This window comes from Lacerta agilis, chromosome 8 (genome assembly GCF_009819535.1).
Source record: "Lacerta agilis isolate rLacAgi1 chromosome 8, rLacAgi1.pri, whole genome shotgun sequence".
Taxonomy (NCBI): Eukaryota; Metazoa; Chordata; class Lepidosauria; order Squamata; family Lacertidae; genus Lacerta; species Lacerta agilis.
In genome coordinates this window covers 80,750,761-80,770,763 of record NC_046319.1, presented here as the reverse complement: position 1 = coordinate 80,770,763, position 20,003 = coordinate 80,750,761, and the positions used below count along the sequence as shown (strand labels likewise).

The 20,003-nt window shown below is 46.1% G+C and overlaps 1 protein-coding gene across 1 annotated transcript in view; it reads left to right on the top strand.

Annotated features, from left to right (window-relative positions):
- The first annotated feature begins 204 nt into the window (after window positions 1-204).
- ERCC2 (ERCC excision repair 2, TFIIH core complex helicase subunit) overlaps window positions 205-20,003 on the top strand; it is a 33,981-nt gene continuing 14,182 nt past the window's right edge. Inside the window, exons 1-12 of the mRNA XM_033158569.1 lie at window positions 205-294; window positions 2,521-2,620; window positions 3,328-3,405; window positions 5,715-5,777; window positions 7,034-7,147; window positions 8,308-8,424; window positions 10,883-10,999; window positions 13,410-13,533; window positions 13,915-14,011; window positions 15,547-15,680; window positions 16,714-16,882; window positions 18,350-18,468. Coding sequence (XP_033014460.1) covers window positions 290-294; window positions 2,521-2,620; window positions 3,328-3,405; window positions 5,715-5,777; window positions 7,034-7,147; window positions 8,308-8,424; window positions 10,883-10,999; window positions 13,410-13,533; window positions 13,915-14,011; window positions 15,547-15,680; window positions 16,714-16,882; window positions 18,350-18,468 — 1,237 coding nt within the window. The 5' untranslated portion in view covers window positions 205-289. The remainder of the gene's footprint in view (window positions 295-2,520; window positions 2,621-3,327; window positions 3,406-5,714; window positions 5,778-7,033; window positions 7,148-8,307; window positions 8,425-10,882; window positions 11,000-13,409; window positions 13,534-13,914; window positions 14,012-15,546; window positions 15,681-16,713; window positions 16,883-18,349; window positions 18,469-20,003) is intronic.

Sequence of the window (20,003 nt, the reverse complement as noted above, 5' to 3'; positions counted from 1 at the left end):
AAGGCCATCCCTATTTCTGGGCTCGACTACTTCAGCCTTCAACAGCTACGTGCGATCAGCTCTCGAGCGGCTTGCGATGCCTTTTCACAGCGCAGCCGAGGGTAAGCGCTCGCTAAACTGTGGGGGCGGAGCTTTATTCGTCTTAGCCAACCAGAAGCGCGACTCGACGAGTCCTTCTGGCCAATAGAGCGCAGCGAGGAAGGCATGCGCAGAAGAAGAAAAAGCTTACCTAGAGCGGACCGGCGTGAGCAGCTGCGGCGGCCAATGGGATTGGAGGCTGGGAGAGACCATGAAGTGAGTGAGGGGGGGGGAAGACTTGGGAAATACCACTAGGGCAACAAGGAGGGGTAGTGTTATGGGGGACAGATATAGACTAAAGTGGGCATTATTAAAAAGAGGGGCTATTGTGGGGGGCGTTAAGTGGGCGGAGGGGGGGCAAATACTTGGAGGCGTTTGGAAATCATTGCTTGGGTTAAAGGGGAGGCATTTGCTATGGGGGGGGTTGACATGGCCAATTCCTCTCTCTGTGTGTGCAATATTTTGGGGGGCACAATTTTGGGGCAGCGGGTGCAAAAGCAACCATTTCCCACCAACCGGAGAAACGTGCACCCCCCATATCTTTGCATGCAGCCCCCGCTTCCCATGCACTCACCCCATGTTTCTAGGGAAGCCGCCAAGTCAGACCACCGGGTCCATCAACCTCAATATTGCCAACACTGACTGGCAGCCAGCAATGGCTCTCCAGGGTTTCAGCCAGGGGGCAGTCCCAACCCCACCTGGAGATGCTGCTTGTGGGGACTGAACCTGGGACACCACCTGCATGAGAAGCAGGTGCTGTCCCTCCTGAGCTGTGGCCCATTCCCTTAAAACGAGCTAAGATTCCAGTCCTCATGATTCTCTGGACAAAACATATGATTTGATAGGAACATAGGAGCTTACAGCAGCTCAGGTCATTGTTGTAAGGGGAAAAACTGCTCCCTTTCCCTTATGGGGCATCCAAGAGCCCGTATAGAGTCCTTAAGTAGGTTCTCTATCGGTAGGAGAAAATAACAGAGAATATTGAGAAGCAAAGCAGCTAGCAAGCCTGATCTTTATTAAAGCTGTTGCAACAGGATCCCCACTCAACACACGCAGGGAGGGAGGGAGGAGAGGAACCCAGATCATTGGTGTGCAAGATCTTATATAGACTCTTGAAATTGCCCACCCTGTACCTCAAGACCACCCCCCAAAACATCATACATACATGCATCACAGAAAGAGGTCGTCCCCGGCAGAAATTTGAGTGTGTTGCTTCTCTCCTGTCTCCCAGGATACCTGATAATGTCTTATCTGGTTGCCTTTTCTGCATAGCCTGGCCATTCCTTTGAGATGGTAAATACTTAGTTCCTGAATCTTTTCTCCAGTGGTGTCCAAACCTTTTTCAAAGAGCTGCCAGATTTGATGAAGTGAAGGGCCGTGGGGCCGGCCAAAGGACCGACCAAAGTTGTTGACTTTTTTTTTTTTAGAATTGAAGCTGTTGAGCTTTTTTTTAGGATTGAAGTTATTGAGGGTTTTACCCCAGGAAATAAACTGCTACATGGAGCCGGATTAAACCGACCTGCGGGCCTGATTAGGCCCCTAAACAGACTTTGGACATGCCTGTTTTACGCATATTTATAGTGTGCTCAGTTTAACAGATCCAGACTGTATTTACAGGGAGGTGTAAGCCCCTACAATCCAAAGACCATTGGAAAGCTTTCCCCATTTTTAATAATTTAATTTAATTCCCATTTCCCCAATGTTCAATAGATAATTGCATTTTAATGTTTTGTTGGAAGCTGCCCAGAGTGGCTGGGGAAACCCAGCCAGATGGGCGGAGTATAAATAAATAAATTATTATTATTATTATTATTATTATTATTATTATTATTATTTCCTTCCTCCTTGCAGAGAAATATTTGAGTCAAAAATTAAAGAATCCCAGAACTGTGGCGAGGCGGGAGATCAGTTTTAAAGTCTTCATGTACCAATTCTCTGTATGCCTGAGAATTGATACACCTTCACCATGAAAATCTAGCTGTGGAAGAATTAGCGAAACAGGGCCTTGTCCTGCAATTTATTTCGACTGGAATTTGCTTCAATACTGTAATAATAAAACTGTTTGAAGACTTTAAAACTGATCTCCCGCCTGGCCAGAGTTCTGGGATTCTTTAATTTTTGACTTCTGGCTATTACCAAGAAGTCCAATTTCTAGAGAAATATTTGAGGTCAATTTGGGAGAGTCAAAATGACTTAAGATTGCTCTCCTGTACTATTTCAGACACGTGGTTTATATACTTATGTATGTGTTTGCCTTGTACATTTATGTACATTTATTTTATATGACCTTAGAATTCCTGTGGTCCCCTCAGTGCTGCTTACACTGACTGGCAGTTTAAAACCTAAGGACTAGGAGCTTGGCTTTGAGTCATGCATCTCCTTATGGGCTATTCTTTCCCCAGGACATTTCTCTGATGCCTCTCTGTCTTTCCTTTCCTTCAGGCTGAACATAGATGGACTACTTGTTTATTTCCCCTACGATTACATCTACCCGGAGCAGTATTCTTACATGCTGGAACTGAAGAGGACATTGGATGCCAAGGTTTGACCAGAGGCTGGGTTTGTTTGGGGTGCCGGTGAAGGAGGAGGGTGTTGCTGCGCTTGACCTCAGTGCGAATCAGTTTCTCGTTTCAAGAGGTGAGGTGGAATAATGTGGTGCACCAGTAAAAAAATGGGACGCTGGTGGCGCTGTGGGTTAAACCAAAGAGCCTAGGGCTTGCCGATCAGAAGGTCGGCGGTTCGAATCCCCGCGACGGGGGTGAGCTCCCGTTGCTCGGTCCCTGCTCCTGCCCACCTAGCAGTTCAAAGGCACGTCAAAGCGCAAGTAGATAAATAGGTACCGCTCCGACGGGAAGGTAAACGGCGTTTCTGTGCGCTGCTCTGGTTCGCCAGAAGCGGTTTTGTCATGCCGGCCACATGACCCGGAAGCTGTACGCCGGCTCCCTCGGCCAGTAAAGCGAGACGAGCGCCGCAACCCTAGAGTCGGACACGACTGGACTTAACGGTCAGGGGTCCCTTTACCTTTACCTTACCAGCAAAAAATAGTTGATGCTATTCTAGGTTTCATCAGCAGAAGTCTAGGGTCTAGACTTGATAGCAAAGCTTTTACATCACCAGCATCACAACGATCGAACAGCCTGTTTTAAATTGCGTGAATGCATGTTTTTTCCACTTTGAGATGTCTTTTGACGTGAGCAGCATTGCAGTATCGCCGCTAATTCATACCGGCTCTCTCTGTTTCTCCGCTAGGGTCATGGCGTTCTGGAAATGCCATCGGGCACCGGGAAGACCATCTCCCTCCTGTCTCTGATTGTGGCCTACCAGCGGGTGAGTCATGTTCCCTCGGCTTCGGTGAAGGTGGCCTGGCCTGCTGTCAGCCCCTCAGGCAGATAACGACACCTGGCCTACCTTGCAGGGTTGGTGTAACGATCGCCAGGAGAACGTGAAACGCTTTGGACACCCCAAGGGGCTGCATGAAGATCAAGTATTATTCCAGTTGGACTGCAGCTCCCTTGATTACCCCAACCATTGGCCATTTGGGCTGATGGGAGTCCAGCAACATTGGGGAGGGGGCACCAGTTCTGCAGCCTATTAGTACATCGTCTGAAGAAACATCAACAAGAGAGCCAGTGGTTGTACTGTACGGTGGTTAGAGTGTTGGACTAGGACCTGGGAGAGACCAGGGTTCGAATCCCAACTTGGCCACGAAGCTCGCTGGGTGACCTTGGGTTGATCACCGCCTCTCAGTCTACCCTACCTCAAGGGTTCTTGAGATTAAATACACATTTGTTGTTCAGTCGTGTCCGACTCTTCGTGACCCCATGGACCAGAGCACGCCAGGCACCCCTATCCTCCACTGCCTCCCGCAGTTTGGCCAAACTCATGCTAGTCGCTTCGAGAACACTGTCCCACCATCTCATCCTCTGTCGTCCCCTTCTCCTTGCGCCCCCCATCTTTCCCAGCATCAGGGTCTTTTCCAGGGAGTCTTCTCTTCTCATGAGGTGGCCAAAGTACTGGAGCCTCAACTTCAGGATCTGTCCTTCCAGTTGAGCACTCAGGGCTGATTTCTTTAAGAATGGATAGGTTTGATCTTCTTGCAGTCCATGGGACTCTCAAGAGTCTCCTCCAGCACCAGAATTCAAAAGCATCCATTCTTTGGCGATCAGTCTTCTTTATGGTCCAGCTCTCACTTCCGTACATTACTACTGGGAAAACCATAGCTTTAACTATACGGACCTTTGTCGGCAAGGTGATGTCTCTGCTTTTTAAGATGCTGTCTAGGTTTGTCATTGCTTTCCTTCCAAGAAGCAGGCGTCTTCTAATTTCGTTAAATGGATCACTGCCTTGTCGTGGCGAAGGGGCTTGAATAACTCAGGGCCGCCCAAGATGGACAGGTCATAGCGGAGAGTTTAGACTAAATGTGATCCACCTGGAGAAGGAACTGGCAAGCCACTCCAGTATCCCTGCCAAGAAAACTCCATGGACAAAGACAGCAGGCATATAAATACATATATGCATTTAAAATTTCACCCTGTGTCCCTGCAATTTATTTTCTGTGTAAGAACGCAGGCGTCTAGATCAGAAGCTAAATTCTCTCTTGCAAACTGGGCACCAAGTTTAATCCCCTAGTAGTACAAACAACAAAATTAAAAAAAAAATAGATCCATCCTTTAAAACGGGGTGTTGGATGTAATGGTTTGTGTCAACCGTATGAGCAGAAATTGCTGTTTTTTAAAGCTAAAGAACCCGGCTTCCTATTAAAAAATAGGTAAAGGACCCCTGACAGTTAAGTCCAGTCGCGAACGACTCTGGGGTTGCGGCGCTCATCTCGCTTTACAGGCCGAGGGAGCCGGCATTTGTCCGCAGACAGTTTTTCTGGGTCATGTGGCCAGCAGCTAAATTTAGTCAATTCCTTTAGGGCCTGCCTTGTAACGAAGATGACAGTATAATTAATAAAAAATAAACAAATTATTTCCAGTAGCACCTTAGAGACCAACTAAGTTTGTTCTTGGTATGAGCTTTTGTGTGCATGCACACTTCTTCAGATACACTGAAACGGAAGTCACCAGATCCTTATTTATATAGTGAGAGAGTGGGGAGGGGTATTACTCAGATGGGTGGTGGGAATGGGTTTTTGGCAGATAGGTGTGGAAAACCTGTTGACGACTGTTAACGGCTGCAATTGGTCTTGCAGGAAAAGTCGTCAATCTTTTTATATAAGATAAAAAAGCTCATACCAAGAACAAACTTAGTTGGTCTCTAAGGTGCTACTGGAAGGAATTTATTTTATTTTATTTTGTTTTGAGTATAATAAAAGTTACAGGTAGGTAGCCGTGTTGGTCTGCCATAGACAAAACAAAATAAAAAATATTCCTTCCAGTAGCACCTTGTTCTCTAAGGTGCTACTGGAAGGATTTTTATTTTATTTTTTATTTTGTTTGGAGTATAATGAAAGCAAGTGTTTTAAAAATGCAAGATAAAATACATTGCTTTCTGGACCCCCCGCGTGACTGGCCACTCTTCTGCATCCCCTCCTGCCAATGGGGCACCTCCTTTGCCCAATGTTCCCCTCCCCCCCCCAACACACACCCAAAAAGCGCTTTCTAAGTAAACCCGTTTTCCCTTTCCCTCCCCAGGCTTATCCCCTGGAAGTGACCAAGCTCATTTACTGCTCCCGAACGGTGCCAGAGATTGAAAAGGTAACTGGGACATGGTTGTGTTTGTGTGTCTTTGCGAGAAAGAGGGAGGGGGCTGCCCAAGGGCAGAGTGCCTAGGGAGCTGTGACCGGGAAGCGTTTGGGATTAGACCTGGTATCTCTACCAGGGCAATGAACCTGCGGAAAACCCAGCGCCGGATTTACGTAGACGCTAAACAAGCTATAACTTAGGGTGCCACTCTCTTGGGGGCCCCAAAAAAAATTTAAAAGAAAAAAAAACCTACATGTAAATTTCCAAAATATAAGATAAAAAACAAATAAAATAAAACCTACATACAGCAACCGTGTTTTGTGTTGTGTAGGCTCCTGTGGTGTAAGTCATGGGCCCCGCCTGCTGGCTTGCTCCCTCAAATATCACTGCTTTGCTCCTTTCTATATATAGGGTGCCTACATTCTGCATGGACCAGTTGCACGGCAACATGCACAAATGGCTTGAGATACCTATTAGGTCCATAAATTACCATATAGCATATATTCAACACAAAAAAACAGCGGCAATTTGTTGTTGATGAAGGGCAGGCTGGACATATAAAGGGCCCCATTACCTTCAGTAGCTTAAGGCAGGGGTCAGCAAACCTTTTCAGCACGGGGCTGGTCCACTGTCCCCCAGACCTTGTTGGGGGGCCGGAATATATTTTGGGGAAAAAAAGGAACGAATTCCTATGCCCCACAAATAACCCAGAGATGCATTTTAAATAAAAGCACACATTCTACTCATGTAAAAACACCAGGCAGGCCCCACAAATAACCCAGAGATGCATTTTAAATAAAAGGACACATTCTATTCATGTAAAAACACCAGGCAGGCCCCACAAATAACCCAGAGATGCATTTTAAATAAAAGGACACATTCTACTCATGTAAAAACACCAGGCAGGCCCCACAAATAACCCAGAGATGCATTTTAAATAGAAGGACACATTCTACTCATTTAAAAACATGCTGATTCCCGGACCGTCCGCGGGCCGGATTTAGAAGGCGATTGGACCTCATCCGGCCCCCGGGCCTTAGTTTGGGGACCCCTGGCTTAAGGCCTCATCACACCTAAATCTGGCCCTGGGACCACCATATGTTGTTGGATTCCAACTCCCATCAGCCAGCGGAGAATGATGGGAGCTGGAGTCCAGCCCGTGACTCTGTCCCTGACGCCTCGACTTGCCTCCATCCTCCGGGGCTTGCAGAGAGAGAGAGAGAGGAGTCTTTGCCGCAACTGCTGTGCTTCCCCCCCCCCCTCCCCAGGTCATCGAGGAACTACGCAAACTCCTGGATTTCCACGAGAAGCAGACGGGAGACAAGCTGCCCTTCTTGGGCTTGGCACTTAGCTCCCGGAAGAACCTCTGCATCCACCCGGAGGTGAGAGCGTGTGAGCTTTTAGGGTTAAAAAAGCTCAGCAGTGCGTCCTTCATCACAGGATGAAGTTGCACACATCCGGGAACTACGTACGGGTCTTCTGTGCAACGTGATATGTGTATCAGTCTGAAAATCAGTCTGTCTTTGGCTTCCAGGCAAGATGGGAGTGTTTTCTCCTGGCCGGGAGCCCTTAACAATAAATTTATTTAATTTATTTATTTTGACTGTGTCAGACCGACACGGCTACCTACCTGAATCTGGTTTTTTTTTTTTTTTGTAAATAATTTTTATTGGTTTTTCCTCTGAATTTTAACAAAGATTGTAACAGAATTTTTTTTAGGAACAAATAATACAAAAACTTATATTACTAAAGATTTATACCACTCCAATCTTTTACATTTACAATTACATTCACTTCCCTTCTTTCTTCTTATGTCTTCTCTAAATCATACATCTATGTTTCACACATCAACTGTTTTTCCACCAGTTTAGTTTTCTTTTTCTTTTCGGATTTCAATTGGTTTTTACAATCCCATTTCAAAATTATATATCTTTCCTTATTTCTTAAGTGTTCTCTTATGTAAAATAACTACACGCCGTGTGTTTTATGTCATCCTTTACCTACCTGAATCTGTTTAAGGCAGTTTCCTGTGTTCCAGTCCGCTGTCCTTTGAGAGCCTTCCCCCCTCTGGCATAGTTACTTGCGTAAATTGTGCAGAAATAGTGGGCTCCAGGGACTTGCGACTGGCACTGGAGGGCACCTCTGTACTTCGGGGGTCTATGAAAAGGGGCAGGTGGGCACTATGCCCCCTTTTGCCCAGTGCCCAACGGAGCCTTGCGTGGCACCTACATTACACACCTTGAGGCACCAGGCGAAAACGTTCCTCTTCGACCGGGCCTCGGGCTGATTGACACCCGATTTCCTTTTAAAATGTGTTAGGGAAGGAGGGGGGGGGTTATCGGTTTGTTGTTGTTAATCTCATGATGTATCTTGTGGCTTTCGTTTTGTAATTTTATGCTGTGAAGCCCGCCTTGAGACCGACAAACGTAGGGCCAGTATACAAATTGAATAGAATCCCTGTGTCGCAGGGGGTTGGACTACATGATCCTTGGGGTCCCCACTCCAGCTCTACGGTTCTGATAATCGCCATTCCTCCCTGCAGGTGAGCGCCTTTCGCTTCGGGAAGGAGGTGGACGGGAAGTGCTTCAGCCTAACTGCTTCCTACGTACGGGCTCAGCAGCAGCGAGACAGCAGCGTCCCCTCTTGCCGCTTCTTTGAGGTATCGCAATAATAATCGCTGTATCATTTTTTTTAAAAAAAATTATATTCATTAAAGGTTTTTCCAATTAAATTCAAATTACAATACATGATTAAATTTTTCCAAACTCCCCTTTCTCTCACCAAGGGGAGCATGCAAAACAACCCCCCCCCTCTCACTGGGGTGATCCACAATTCTTTCCCAATTTAACCACTTACTTTGCACATATCATCTTTACCTTTTCGACTTCCCCGATTCCCCCCCCCCGTTGATTTCCAGATTAACCCTAATTCACAGTTACTGCCAATTAATCCCCATATTTCTTTTCCTCCTTCCCACATTTTTCTTAATTAATTCTTTTACTAAATAGTCATTCATCTTACGCATCTTATTTATCATTTTCTCCTACCCTCTGCATTCTGTATTCCTGAACCTCCATTGCCTAATTCCAAATTTCATTACAACGACCCATTTTGAAATTGATTTCATTTTAATTATTCTCCCCCCTTTCCTCCTATACTCCCTTCAATTATATCTCTAATTCGTTAACCATTATCCATTACCAAACCATATGTCTGTACCGTAACATAAAGAGAATTTCCGTAGAAACATTCATTTTTCAACCCACGCCCACCCTTTCAAATTCCAAAACCCCACATTCCTGGGAAACTGGCTTCTGCTCCTTTCTTATCTCATATGTCCTTGAAACTTTTTCAACATTGTCCAGGCTCTGTACTGCCTTCTCATTTAGAGTCCCCAACCTGCGGGACTCACAATGTTTTGGCCTACAACTCCCATGATCCCCAGCTAACAGGACCAGTCGTCAGGGATGATGGGAATTGTAGTCCAGAACATCTGGAGGGCCAAAGGTTGGGGATCCCTGATTTAGAGCATCGGTAACCCGCTTTTCGTCATTCGCAAAGGCTCCCAGTCGAAGTACTTCCCTTCTTCTCTTTCCATGGTTCATTTTACATTTCCTAAATCCCTGCATATTTTACAGAAACTATCCCATTCAGTATTCCGTTATTATATTCCATAGGGACGCGGGTGGCGCTGTGGTCTAAACCACTGAGCCTCTTGGGCTTGCCGATCAGAAGGTTGGCGGTTCGAATCCCCGCGGCGGGGTGAGCTCCCGTCGCTCTGTCCCAGCTCCTGCCAACCTAGCAGTTTGAAAGCACACCAGTGCAAGTAGATAAATAGGTACTGCTCCGGCGGGAAGGTAAATGGCGTTTCCGTGCGCTCTGGTTTCCGTCACGGTGTCCCGTTGCGCCAGGAGCAGTTTAGTTCTGCTGGCCACATGACCCGGAAAGCTGTCTGTGGACAAACGCCGGCTCCCTCGGTCTGAAAGCGAGATGAGCGCTGCAACCCCATCGTCGCCTTTGACTGGGCTTAACCGTCCAGTTGTCCCTTTACCTATTAGATCCATCATAGCATATTTACACTGTTGAATTTATCTCAACGCTGCCAGCGTTTTCAGCCGTACACAGTTATTTCCCATGTATCAATAAACGTTTTCCAATCTTCTCTAGATGTATGTTCTTCTCGTTCTCTTATTCTGTATGTTAGAATCGACATTGACTTTCTAAGCATCGCATCTTAGAAAATGAAGTTTTTGTTGTTGTTGTTCAGTCGTTTAGTCGTGTCCGACTCTTCGTGACCCCATGGACCAGAGCACGCCAGGCACGCCTATCCTCCACTGCCTCCCGCAGTTTGGCCAAACTCATGTTAGTAGCTTCGAAAACACTGTCCAACCATCTCATCCTCCGTCGTCCCCTTCTCCTTGTGCCCTCCATCTTTCCCAACATCAGGGTCTTTTCCAGGGAATCTTCTCTTCTCATGAGGTGGCCAAAGTACTGGAGCCTCAACTTCAGGATCTGCCCTTCCAGTGAGCACTTAGGGCTGATTTCTTTAAGGATGGATAGGTTTGATCTTCTTGCAGTCCATGGGACTCTCAAGAGTCTCTTCCAGCACCATAATTCAAAAGCATCAATTCTTCGGCGATCAGCCTTCTTTATGGTCCAGCTCTCACTTCCGTACATTACTACTGGGAAAACCATAGCTTTAACTATACGGACCTTTGTCAGCAAGGTGATGTCTCTGCTTTTTAAGATGCTGTCTAGGTTTGTCATTGCTTTTCTCCCAAGAAGCAGGCGTGATTTTGTGACTGCTGTCACCATCTGCAGTGATCATGGAACCCAAGAAAGTGAAATCTCTCACTGCCTCCATTTCTTCCCCTTCTATTTGCCAGGAGGTGATGGGACCAGTGGCCATGATCTTAGTTTTTTTGATGTTGAGCTTCAGACCATATTTTGCGCTCTCCTCTTTCACCCTCATTAAAAGGTTCTTTAATTCCTCCTCACTTTCTGCCATCAAGGTTGTTTTTAGCAGGTGCCAAAAAGTGTAGCTGGCCCTCGAGGTTCCTTTGCAAATCTGTGATCCAAACTGCAGCTCGCCATGTGCTTTCCCCCTTCTTTGACAGGAATTTGATGCCCACGGGCGGCAGGTGCCTCTCCCATACGGCGTGTACAATCTCGACGACTTGAAGGCCTTCGGTCGCCAGAAAGGATGGTGCCCCTACTTCCTTGCACGATACTCGGTAATGTGGCTGTGAACACCTAGCTGTCTTGTTTGCGCATAATAGGTAACCAGGTATATTTTGTTTGGGTCCACTTCCTGTTGGGAAAGGACTCTGCCTCCATACGGCTGGCATCATAAATTTCTGGAGGAAAAAAACCCCCAGCCGAAATGGCCATGACATAAAATACAATAAAATTTATACACTGCTTGATTTGGGGGGGAAAAACAAACCACAAACTAAAGCAGTTTACAAAAGATAAAACAGTAAAATCAAGAAAGATTTGCAGCCTTTCTTTAAAACACGCAAAAGTTAACAATACTAAGGCAGATTAAAAATACTATTAATCTTCTTGAGAACCTTCTCTTTAAAGGTGCCGAACAAATTCAGCTCCAGGGACCACCATTCGCTCCATAAGACGCACAGATATTTTGTTTGTTTTTCTTTACGAAATATAATAAAAAAATTAAAAAATAAAAATAAATAAAAATAAATAAAGGTACCGAGTTCCTGACCTCATAGCTGCAAAGGTATTATAACGAGTGCAAGGCTTGCTGGAATATCTGAGGCCAGAGAGCTGAGTACAAACTAATGAATGCAAATAATTTTGCTTGAAGCATACTGATGGGCTCTTTAGTCAAAAGGCTTCTCAGAAGCACAGTATCGGCAGCTAGAGATTGCTGCTCTCGGGCTTAGAATGGAAAGGACACAGCATGCAAGGAAAAAGGGATGGGGAGGGAGGAGGAAGGGGGTAAGCTCAGGCACCTGTTCTTGAACATTACGGTTCTTCTAATGACCAGCTGGGAGGGAAGCTGGTAGCCTGATGGAATGCCTGCTATGAGGAGAGAGGGGAGAACCAAAGGTGGCAGATGTGATGGAGACGAGTCCTGTTTGCTTCTTTCCCTCTGCAGCTGGCATTTTCTGCTTAAATTTCCAATAATTGGGGTCGGGGACTTCAGTGCCTTCTCACCACCCCATTACTCACTAAATTAGAATAAATGCGCAAAGTAAGGTTGTGTTTGTGGGTTTTTTTAAGTGCAAACTGCCCTGGGCACATCTCAGATTTCATTACCTTCATTCCCTGTCTGCCTGAAGTTTTCTGTGTAGCTTGAAATCTTGCACAGGCGCTGTTCCTATTTTTTATTTTTTTTAATGAGCACATCTCTTTACATGTTTTGAGCATCTATGGATATCTTTTAATGTAACTGTCCTTTTGAGGAGGGGCAAAGAGTTGGTTTCCCCCTCCCTCCACCCCAAGAGGACTGGAAAACGGATGTTACTGGCCCAGAGATGGGAAGGAGATAAAAGTTCCTGCCAGAGAAGAATGGCAGATGAAGTTAATGGACTATGCTGAAATGGCTAAAATGACCGGAAGAGTAGAAATGAGTCAACATGAGTCAACAGTGTGATGCAGCAGCTAAAAAAGCCAATGCAATTCTGGGCTGCATCAATAGGAATATAGCATCTAGATCAAGGGAAGTAATAGTACCACTGTATTCCGCTCTGGTCAGACCTCACCTGGAATACTGTGTCCAGTTCTGGGCACCCCAGTTCAAGAAGGATACTGACAAGCTGGAACGTGTCCAGAAGAGGGCAACCAAAATGGCCCAAGGCCTGGAAACGATGCCTTATGAGGAACGGCTTAGGGAGCTGGGTATGTTTAGCCTGGAGAAGAGAAGGTTAAGGGGGGATATGATAGCCATGTTCAAATATATCAAAGGATGTCATATAGACGAGGGAGAAAGGTTGTTTTCTGCTGCTCCAGAGAAGCGGACACGGGGCAATGGATACAAACTACAAGAAAGAAGATTCCACCTAAACATGAGGAAGAACTTCCTGACAGTAAGAGCTGTTGGACAGTGGAATTTGCTGCCCAGGAGTGTGGTGGAGTCTCCTTCTTTGGAGGTCTTTAAGCGGAGGCTTGACAGCCATCTGTCAGGAATGCTTTGATGGTGTTTCCTGCTTGGCAGGGGGTTGGACTGGGTGGCCCTGGTGGTCTCTTCCAACTCTAGGATTCTAGGATTCTATCCCCTCCTGCCAATGGGGCACCTCTTTGGCCGATGTTCCCCTCCCCCCACCCCCACCCCAAAATCAGGAAATTTGAAAACCTTGAGAAGTGGTTGATGGAAGTCAAAAATACGTATAAGAGATGAATATTAATGGATGTTTAAAAGAATGCATGTAAAATTGGACCCACAAAGGGGAGGATGGAAATCTAGGAGATTCCTTGGAACCTGGTTTTTATTATTTATGTTGGATATATCTCTGCAAAATTTTAAGTTGAAAAATCAAATAAATAATTTTATTATTATTATTTTTTTTAAAAAAAGGAAAACTAGAGTTCTCCGGATGTGATAACTTGGTCCAATACAGTACAGATTTTTATGCCACGCCTGTCCTTGTTCTGCTCTTTCTCTCCATGCTGGACCAGATCCTTCACGCCAACATCGTGGTGTACAGCTACCACTACCTCCTGGACCCCAAGATCGCCGACCTGGTCTCTAAAGAGCTGGCCAAGAAATCCGTCGTCGTCTTCGACGAGGCTCACAATATCGGTATGCACGAGCACCTCTTGCCTGTCTTGGACATCTGCAAGCACGTACCTAGAATCATAGAATTGTAGAGTTGGACGGGGACCCTGAGTGACATCTGGTCAACCCCCCTGCAATGTGGGGGGATAATGTGACTGTCCCTTTAGGGCCAAGCGTAGCAGGGGAGGGACTTCCTTTCCTGAGCCGGCGGGATGAGGGTGGTGGTTCGTGTAGCACACGCAGAGCCTGCGGAACTCACCGCTACATGGTGCCGCGGCGGTTATCGGCGCAAGGTGCTTAAAAATTCGAGGAGGTGTTGTGGGAAGAAGATACTCCCGCAAAAGGAGGTCTTGGTGTCGCCTCCGCCTGCCTGGAAAGTCACGCGGCCTGTTTCTTCTCCCACAGACAATGTCTGCATCGATTCCATGGGCGTCAACATCACACGCAAGATGCTGGACCGGTGCCAGGGGAACGTGGCCACGCTCCAAGCCAGCATCCAGAAGTGAGTGAGGAGACCCTCTTATTCTCTCTCTCTCTCTCTCTCTCTTTCTCTAATTTTTTTTATGATATTTTCTGTTTTACAATTTAGAATATTCATTTAGACAACCTTAAAATGTCAGTGACTTCCCTTCTTCTCTTTCCATGGTTCATTTTGCATAGCATAAGTCCCTGCACGTTTTATATAAACTGAACCATTCAGTATTTCATTATTACCGTATTTTTCGCTCCATAGGGCGCACCTTGTTTTTAGAGGAGGAAACAAGGGGAAAAATATTTTTCAGGTTTTCCTCTTCTAAAAGCCCTGTTTTTTTGAGGATCAGCTAAAAGTTTTGCAGCTTTTTTGCAAAGGGAAAAGCCCTGTTTTTTTTGAGGATCAGCTAAAAGTTTTGCAGCTTTTTTGCAAAGGGAAAAGCCCTGTTTTTTTTGAAGATCAGCTAAAATTTTTGCAGCTTTTTTGCAAAGGGGGAAAAGCAAAGAGGGAAAGCCCCATTTTTATGGGGTTCAACTCACATTTCTGCAGCTTCTAAAGGAAAGGGAGCCTTTTCTACAGTTTCCAGACAGATAATCTAATCAGCCAGTCACATGTCGCTGGGGAAACAAACAATCTCCCTCTGCAGCACATTTAACAAAGGAGGACGGGGCTGAAAGGGAGCCGGGACTCTTATCTCTCTCCCGATCTCTTGCTGATCAGCTGCTGAGCGGGGTCCTTTCAACACCCCCTTTTCTCTTTGTAAAATAAAAAGCATGATCCTCTTTTGGCCCCTGGGCAATTCAGCTCCAGGGACCACCATTCGCTCCATAAGACGCACAGATATTTCCCCTTACCTTTTAGGAGGAAAAAAGTGCATCTTATGGAGCGAAAAATACGGTACTTCTATCAAAACATATTTACATTGCTGGATTTATCTTAAGATAAATTAAGATAAGACCCTTTTATTTTCCCACCCAGCAGCCTTGACTCGGAAAACGCCCCTGAGCACGATGTCGAAATCCCGCACCAAGATGCCCCCCCCCCAATTCTACGGGACGTCCTGCATGCATAATCCCAGTTATAGAATTGTAGAGTTGGAAGGGGACCCTAAGGGTCATCTAGACCAACCCCCCTGCAACTCAAGAATCAAAGCTTATTGGATCATGAAGCGGGTGCGGCAAGGAGCCGCTGCACAGCCCTGGAGACTCCCCTTGGGGTAGGGGGGAGGCCTTTTTCAACCACCTTGGCCTCCATGAGAGCTAGAAACTTGGTCCGTTTCTATACTGACAGCTGAAATTCTCAGGGAGCTGAATTAGGAACGTGGGAAGATGTTTCCTACTGGGTCAGATTGGCACTGGGATCCACGTAGCTTGGGACTCTGTACGCTCCGAGGGGGTTGGAGGCGCTCCGTACATTGGGGGGGGGGGTTGCTGAGCTACAGCGCTCCCATATTTGTTTGTTTGAGGGCCACATCCTGCGGGTCCCCTGCGCCCTCCTGGGATTGCACACAGCCCTGGCTGCTTGTGACCCACGGGTGACAACACCCTTCTCCCTGTTTCCTCAAGGATCAAGGAAACTGATGCTCAGAAGCTGAAGGAGGAATACCGGCGCCTGGTGGAAGGTTTGCGGGAGGCGAACGTCGCCCGCGAAACGGACGTCTATTTGGCCAACCCGGTGCTGCCCGACGAGGTCCTCCAAGGTGCTTGTGCCTCTTTCTGCAGCCCGAGGTTGCCCCCTGTTTAAGACAACGACGCCGAGGGAGGCGCACCCTTGGTTTGATCCTGCATTGAGCCAGTGCGGTGTAGTGGTTAAGAGCGGTGGACTCGTAATCTGGGGAACCGGCTTCGCGTCTCCTCTCCTCCACATGCAGCTGCTGGGTGACCTTGGGCTAGTCACGCTTCTCCGAAGTCTCTCAGCCCCACTCACCTCACAGAGTGTTTGTTGTGGGGGGGAGGAAGGGAAAGGAGAATGTGAGCCGGTTTGAGACTCCTTCGGGTAGTGATAAGGCGGGATATCAAATCCAAACTCTTCTTCTTTCTCATTGAAGAGGCTGGGGAGTGAATTTTTTTCTGGGTGCCTTCTGCCCTGGGGCCTCCTGCCTGCCTGCTGGACGGAAAAAACAGAAATACAATCACGGGATGCAAATAACCAAGGAAAAAACATATCAAATACTCAGCCGTGACTAATCCCTAAAAACGAGGGAAAGGTATAATAGTATAATAAAGAGATAAAGAAATAACTCAAACTTAACTGAACTCAACTCCAAAAAATGGGGTGAGGGTCCCCAAACCACTTAGTGAAATTAGACATACATATATATATATATATATATATATATATATATATATATATATATATATATATATACACACACACTACTCAAATGAAAACCCTCAAAACTGAAACCCTAACGAGCTGCCGGCTCTTCCTCGTTTCACTGGATACTCCGTCAGTTTCCTCAGAGGGAAATCAGAAAGTTACCAAGTGAAACGAGGAAGAGCCGTTGTCTAATTTCACTAAGTTGTTTGGGGGGGACCCTCACCCCATTTTTTGGAGTTAAGTTTGAGTTATTTCTTTATCTCTTTATTATACTATTATACCTTTCCCTCGTTTTAGGGATTTAGTCACGGCTGAGTATTTGATATTTTTTTCCCTTGGTTGCCTGCTGGGCTGGGCTGCCCCACAAGGGTCGTGGCCAAGATCCGACCTGCCTTTCTGTCCCCTCTTGGCAGAGGCCGTCCCGGGCAACATCCGGACCGCGGAGCACTTTGTGGGCTTCTTGAAACGCTTCCTGGAGTACCTGAAGTCTCGCTTGCGGGTGCATCACGTCGTCCAGGAGAGCCCCCCGTCGTTCCTGAAGGACATCTTCGAGAAGGTCTGCATTGAGCGCAAACCCCTTCGGTAAGTGGGGGGGTCAGGAAGGAGAATCTCCCCACCGCAAAAACCAACCCCATCCTTCGTACCCTTGCAAGCGCCCCATCCTGTGAGTGGCGTTCGACTCCAGGGCAGAGAGGGTGGTGTCTTCAGATACTGTTTCCAGTTGTTTTACTGACGGTTTGTTGATTATTTTATACGATTTATGTTGCAGCGGTGAAGTTCTGCTGTGCTGCTGTTTATTGTGTGTGACCCGCGAGTGAAAAGCTTCATAGAAATACACAGGTGAAACTCGAAAAATTAGAATATTGTGGAAAAGTCCATTGATGTAAGCAATTGTTTTCATTAGCTACTGGAGTTTAATATACGAGATGGACTCATGACATGCAAAGCGAGATAGGTCAAGCCTTTGCTTGTTATAATTGTGATGATTATGGCGCACAGCTGATGAAAACCCCAAAGTTGAGATTGTAAATTTGGGGTTTTCATCTGCTGTGTGCCATAATCATCACAATTATAACAAATAAAGGCTTGACATATCTCGCTTTGCATGTCATGAGTCTATCTCATATATTAGTTTCACCTTTTAAGTTGATTTACTGAAAGAAATGAACCTTTCCACGATATTCTAATTTTTCAAGTTTCACCTGTAACTTTGTACATGAAAAGGTTTTTTCTCCTCTTTTGGCAAGTCTCGACCTGAAACGCCTAGTGTAAAAAAAGCTTCTGGCCTTTTAACAAAAGTTATCTTAAACATTATTTGGATTTTAGTTACAGGTAGGTAGCCGTGTTGGTCTGCCGTAGTTGAAACAAAATAAAAAAAAAATTTTTTTAATCCTTCCAGTAGCACCTTAGGGACCAAATAAGTTTGTTCTTGGTATGAGCTTTCGTGTGCATGCACACTTCTCCAGATGCACTGAAACAGAAGGTGCTACTGGAAGGATTTTTTTTATTTTGTTCCGAATACGGCAGAAGAACGCAGCTACCTACCTGTAATGAAAAGTTAAAATAGGGACCTGAATGTTTTTACAACTCATTTCATTTTTATGATTGTAGGTTGTGTTAAAGAATATATTTTTAAAATTGTGTTTTAATGCTTTGACTCACCCTAGGATCCTGGGTGAAATAAAGTAGTAGTAGTAGTAGTAGTAATAATAATAATAATAATAATAATAATAATAATAAGCTTTGGCCAATTGTTCTCCATGCTAGGATGGATGGCATTCAGCCTGCTGTGGTGGGAAAAGGCCATCCCATTTCTCTCTATGGCAATGGGGCAACTTCTTTGGCCATGCAAATGGCCGTACTTAACTGGTCAGCTTCCCCCCCCCCAAAAAAAAGGTGTCTGTGAGCATTTGTGACCGGTGGAGGCAGCTGCTGTCATTCTGGTTGCCAAGCAGAAACCCTTCCCCGCCGTTGTTCCTTCACACAAACCTTCTCCCCCGAAGGCAACGTCTGCCTCCCTGCAAACTTGGAGTCTCCTTCCTTTTGCAGATTCTGTGCAGAGCGACTCCGCTCCCTTCTTCGAACGCTGGAAATCGCCGACATCTCCGATTTCTCCCCCATCACTCTGATTTCCAATTTCGCCACCCTGGTCAGCACTTACTCCAAAGGTAAGGGAGACTTTCTGCGTCTGATAGGGTAGTTCACGCCTTTAAAAAAAACCAAAACCCTTACCTTTCCGGCATTGGCTGTGTCTCAAAAGTTAAAATAGCATCACGGGCGACAACTGATTTGCGCAAGGCTTATGTTCCAGATCCTTGGGGACGTCGGTGGAGCCCCTTTTTGTGACTTTCTGAGTCACTTCGGGGTTTGGCGTATGTCCACAGTCGCACACAAATTGGTCGCTGCCTGTAGAGTAATATTAAAACTCTCATCGACTTTCTAAACATCTGGACAGGCCTTACTAAACATCTTCCAAGACAATTTTGTTGTTGTTTAGTTGTTTAGTCGTGTCCGACTCTTCGCAACCCCATGGACCAGAGCACGCCAGGCCCTCCTGTTTTCCACTGCCTCCCTCATGTTGGTAGCTTCAAGAACACTGTCCAACCATCTCATCCTCTGTCGTCCCCTTCTCCTTGTGCCCTCCATCTTTCCCAACATCAGGGCCTTTTCCAGGGAGTCTTCTCTTCTCATGAGGTGGCCAAAGTCTTGGAGCCTCAGCTTCAGGATCTGTCATTCCAGTGAGCACTCAGGGCTGATTTCTTTAAGGATGGATAAGTTTGATCTTCTTGCAGTCCATGGGACTCTCAAGAGTCTCCTCCAGCACCAGAATTCAAAAGCACCCATTCTTTGGCGATCAGTCTTCTTTATGGTCCAGCTCTCACTTCCATACATTACTACTGGGAAAACCATAGCTTTAACTGTACGGTCCTTTAACTATAGGGATCATAGCTTTAACTATACAAACCCTTCAGAATGGATAGGTTGCAGTCCATGGGACTCTCAAGAGTCTCCTCCAGCCTCCTCCTCCAAGACAATAATGCCCACTTTCAGCAACCAGACACTGGAGAGACCTGTCAGGAGTAAGGATGAATCAATGATACCAAATAGCATGGGAAACAGCCTTACTAGAAAAATTGACCAATAAGCTGAAACTGACATGGGGACAAATAGAAAAAGACGCCTTCACCCTGATATGGTTCCCCTTTATCACACACACACACAGCCCAACATGACAATGACAAAAATCCACCAACAGAATAATAATAATAATAATAATAATAATAATAATAATAATAATAATAATAATAATAATAATAATAATAATAATTTATTTGTACCCCGCCCATCTGGCTGGATCTCCCCAGCCACTCTGGGCGGCTTCCAACAAATATTAAAATACATTAAAATGTCACAGATTAAAAACTTCCCCAAACAGGGCTGCCTTCAGATGTCTTCTAAACGTCAGGTAGTAGTTTATCTCTTTGACCTCTGACGGGAGGGTGTTCCACAAGGCAGGCGCCACTACCGAGAAGGCCCTCTGCCTGGTTCCCTGTAGTTTTGCTTCTCGCAGTGAGGGAACCGCCAGAAGGCCCTCGGCGCTGGACCTCAGTGTCCAGGCTGAACGATGGGGGTGGAGACGCTCCTTCAGGTCTACTGGGCCTTTGAGGCTGTTTAGGGCTTTCAAGGTCAGCACCGACACTTT